This window comes from Hevea brasiliensis, chromosome 2, assembly GCF_030052815.1.
Source record: "Hevea brasiliensis isolate MT/VB/25A 57/8 chromosome 2, ASM3005281v1, whole genome shotgun sequence".
Classification (NCBI taxonomy): Eukaryota; Viridiplantae; Streptophyta; class Magnoliopsida; order Malpighiales; family Euphorbiaceae; genus Hevea; species Hevea brasiliensis.
Genome location: NC_079494.1, coordinates 6,335,143 through 6,339,887, shown reverse-complemented (window position 1 = coordinate 6,339,887; position 4,745 = coordinate 6,335,143). Strand labels below are relative to the sequence as shown.

Genomic DNA, 4,745 nt, shown 5'->3' with positions numbered 1-4,745 from the left:
ACTCCATTATTGGTTGGTTTTGAAATTCCTATTTCTAGTCCTTGCATGTACTATAACATCTGTATAGGCTAATTAATTTTCACATTTAGGCTCATGATTGTTAGAGCATTGCTTTTAGGAAAATGTCACAATCTTGCTTAGAACTTTATATTTATTTATTGATTAAATATTAAGAGAGGAGGAAATGATATAAGTAATGTCTTAATATTCACTTAAGATATTTTTACATAAGTTGATTAAAGTATATATATTTATATCATCAATCATTAAATAAAACTTAAAAAAAATACAAAGAATTTTTTTAATAAAATTGATATATATACAAAGATTTTATTGTATCTGTTAAAAATAAAGATTTTATTTTAACTATTAACTATAATGGGTCTTATCATAATCAATAGTTATGATAAAATGATTGTATGTACATTAGAAATCGATCGAAATTGATTTCTGATTTGACCTTAAATTTAATAAGTAGAATACCTTAATTTTTGAAATCAACTGTAATCAATTTCTAAATATAAGAAATTAAAAACTGACCGGAATTGATTTCCAATTTGATCTTAATTTTAATATGTAGAATAGCTTAACTTTTAAAACAAAAAAAAATCAATTTCTAAATATAAGGAATTAGAGACTCACAGAAAGCGATTTATAATTTGGCCTTAAATTTAATAAGTAGAATACCTTAATTTTTTAAACCGAATGCAATTAATTTCTAAATATAAAGGATTAGAAACAGACTCGAATTAGTTTCTAATTTAGTATTAAATTTAATAAGTATAATACCTTAACTTTTAAATCAAAAGCAATCAGTTTCTAATTGTAAGGAATTAGAAACCGACTAGAATTGGTTTTTAATGTCGGTTTCAAATTCGTTTCTAATATATTTGATTTATTCGACTTAATTTCAGTTTCAAATTACAAATCGATACGAATTTATTTCTAAATTCAGTTTCTATTTCGATAAATTCTCATGATTACTGGTTCACTAAATAAAAATCTGAAAACAAGGCACTTATTCCAAAAATTCTCAAAATTCGCCGAAAGGCTAAAAAAGGGAAACATTAAAAAGAGGAGAGAGCAGTGAGAAATTTAAACCCTTATAGCCATTTTGTTCTCTCTTTCTATATTATTGATCGCTGATACAATTGCACCCATATGTTTTCTATATGAAAGAAGTAGTTCTTCATTTTCTCTTTTTTTAAGGACTGATCACAGAGACTAGAATATCCTGATTGCAGAAAAAAGGATGGAGAATGAAGTGAAAAAGAGAAAAAAAATTAAAGAGAACTGGGAAAGAGAAAATCAGAACAAGATAGCTTTCTTATTTGGTGATTTCTGTTACAACTTCAAGACAAAAACTGGCTTTTCTTTTTGGCAATAAAAAGGGGAGTGAGCGATTAATTTGAGAAATCACAATATCAAGTTAAAGATATGCAATTATCACTGAACTAATCTGTGGATGCCAAATTAGCAATTTTTAAAATGATATAAAATGGTTCGAATTCAAAAGAAATTAAGATAATAAAGTTGCCCATATTGGATGTTTAAAGGAAGCTACTGTTGGCTGGGTTTAATTTGTCCACGATTATGCTATTTTTTTTTCTGAATTTAATTTATTTATAAATTATTTGCTTATAAAAAAAGTTTGATGAACAATCGTACACATTTTCTCCTGTAAAACCCTACCTTCCCCTAATTTAATTAGGATATATATTTTTGGCAAATTATAGAGTATACTTAGTGTATTAAAAAGTAGTGTACCATCACATAAAAATAATTACACCATGAAAGTAGGAAGATGAGACCCATTATTTTTGCCTATATTTTTAGTTTCTGAATTTTCTAAGTGTGAAAGGATACACAAAAGTGATTGGAAAAGAAAAATGCAAGAAAGGCAAATTTTTTTTTATTTAATTTCATTTTCATTTTTATACAATATTTCCCATGAAAGCATTATAAAATATTTCTTTTTATATAATGGACAGTTGATCATTAATGAGTAGCTAGATCCTTTTAAAATTGAGTGTTTCGATATAGCAAGGGTACCATTTTATATATATATAAAATTCAAGAATCCCAGTGGCCAACTTAAGAACAATTGAAAGTAAAACACAGAGGGAAAAAAAACATTAAAAAGGAAAATGTAACAATAGAAACTACAAAAATGAAGAACACTCAAAGAGCAACAATGATTTTAAGAACAATAGAAACTAGAAAAACGAAGAGCACCCAAACAACAATTTTAACAATATTGTTGTTCTTTACAATTAAACACACTATACGTAGAGAGAGGTAGAACGGGCGAATTATTCGAGGAAAATGAAAACCAAACACACGTAGACCACATTTTTTGTTCCTTAATTAATATGAGATCATAGGCTAGCAGCTTAGTTCTGCATCCTTTGAAGAATAGTACTTCTCACAACTTCTTCATTTGTGAGCCCATCTGGAACTCTAGCCACAACATCTTGAAGCACCATCTCCTTGATGCTTGACATGCTTGCGTGATGAACTTTGAACTCTATTTCTCTAAGCACATCCATCAACCTTGCAGCTGGGTAATTAATATCCGGGGACAGGAATCTTATCATGGCTTCTGATCCTACAATTTTCACTTCCAATTCCATTGCCTTGGTTTTGTAAATTGAAGGATCCCTGATCTGATCAATCATGGAATCGGTGCTTTGATTGTCAGTGACGTTTGTATTCTTGGATTTCTTGGATACTGCTTGTAGTTTGGACTCCAATTCATCAACTTTGGCCTTGAGCTCCTTGATGTAAGTAACTGCATCTGCTAGTAGAGATGCTTTATCCATCTTTGACACATTAGGAACTACAGATCGGAGAGCATAGAATCGATGATTCAGCCTCTCTCTGCGCTGCCTCTCCGCTTCAACATGGTTCAGAGGCAATTCCTTACCGTTTTGTAGCTTTTTTGCTCTTTTCTTGAACCGATCAGTAATTCCAGCAGCAAAATTGCCATCAGAATCCGAACGTCCCGAGTCAGATGATGAGCGAACTTGACCAGTGACATCTTTCTTTTTGTCGCCTTCAATTTGCTTCTCCGTAGAGGTTTCATTCTGAGAGGCTGAAAACATACTAATGTCGAGGAAAGAAGTGTTAAGAACATGAAGATGAGAATCATGGCTTGGCTCCAGTGAGACCAAACAGGCTGTGTCTCCCCCGAAGAGCGATTTGCAGAGTTGCACTAGGCTCCAATCTTTATCGATCGTATTCGAGGAGCCCAATTCAACAACTCCACAAGTGGTTGAAATACAGGCCAATGTCTGTATCCCATGCATGCGAGCCTCTTTAACTCTCTCACACCCGAACATCTGCAACTCATGGTTACCCGTCAACCAAATAAAAGCTCCGGATCCAAAAGTCCTGCCAAGAATTCCATCCTCAACAGCGAAAGATCGTGTTACTGACACTGTGTAAAACCATTCGTAGTCAATAACTTCCACGTCTACCAATCTGTCCATATCCATATCATCACCGAAAAGAGTTGGGGACTCTTTGTTAATCATCTTTCTTTCAAGATTAAACCCGAATTTGGGTTGGTTCAGCTTGTTGCAAGCCTTGGCTGCAAATTCTTTGGTTCCACAGAAATGACCATCACCCCAAGATAAAACAAGGCGGCCAGTGGCATCCTTGGAAGCCTGCCAGAAGATGGCATAGACCCACCATTCAGGGCGGCTTTGGAGGATGAATTGGAGGCGTTGTTGGAGTGGGGGAGAGGTCTCTTGACAAAACGACATAAAGGAGGATGTAGAAGATGGGGACGTTATCTCCTCCATTGATATCTTTTTCTTGCACCTTAGTATTTCAGTTGTGTTTGTTCTTTTGTGTTTTTGGTAAAGCTAGCTAGAGTTTGCTCAATAAAAATTCCACATAGTTTTAGAGATGGAGAGAGGGTAGGGAAGCGAGACAAATGAGCGAAGATGGTTAACTAAGGAAACTTGGGGCTATTTAAATAGAGACATTCTCTTTTTCCCTCATATTAAATTGGAATAATTATAGAAATGAGGAATGATTCCATACGGGCAATCTTATATAAAATTGCAAACCATTGATAAATAAATAAATAAGGATGGGTCTAAAAAATCTATATATGTTAAAAATAATAATTCACAATTTAAAAAGCATAAAATTTAAAATGATTCAGCATAAGTCTAATCCATAAAGAAATATTTTATTATAAAAAAATAATTAAAAATATTAAATGTTTTTCTCTCACAAATCACTAAAACCCTCAAACTCAATTACACCCCAAAGTTCCTAAGAAAAATTCTCTCTAATTTTTCTCTCCCACAGTTGGGCTACATTACACTATCAAAAACTGGGTTGCACCAAAACTGGAGAATCAATCTCCTTTATATAGGTTTAAGAAGTTGGCTCAAATTAATTGCTAAAGTCAGCAATAATTGCCTACTCAATGATAGCTTGCAAATTCTTCATGACTAAGCATTCTTAATAATTAAAAAATCGAGTCATTGCTTAATAAATATCTACCTTAACTTGAATTCTTTTATACTAATTATTTTCGACCCTCTGCTTTTTCAAATCATATAGAATTAACTTTTATAATTTTTGCAAAAGTTAACTTTCGCTTGAGTAATACTTTCCACTCCTTTTTATCAACATTACCCGTTGCCTCATTTTGCATATTTCCAACTATTGTGTTACCTTCTAATTTGTAAAGATTTCTTACGCTAAGCTTCTTGCCTTTTAGGATT

The 4,745-nt window shown here is 32.3% G+C and overlaps 1 protein-coding gene across 1 annotated transcript; it reads right to left on the bottom strand.

Annotated features, from left to right (window-relative positions):
- Window positions 1–2,135: 2,135 nt before the first annotated feature.
- Window positions 2,136–4,073, bottom strand: LOC110647995 (transcription factor MYC2). The gene has a single exon (XM_021802062.2). It carries the CDS (start codon window positions 3,804–3,806, stop codon window positions 2,394–2,396), a length of 1,413 nt encoding a protein of 470 aa, XP_021657754.2. The 5' UTR covers window positions 3,807–4,073; the 3' UTR covers window positions 2,136–2,393.
- Window positions 4,074–4,745: the final 672 nt, after the last annotated feature.

Excerpts from the sequence above, each read along its gene's own strand:
- LOC110647995 (XM_021802062.2), bottom strand. The coding sequence starts at position 3,806 with ATGGAGGAGATAACGTCCCCATCTTCTACATCCTCCTTTATGTCGTTT.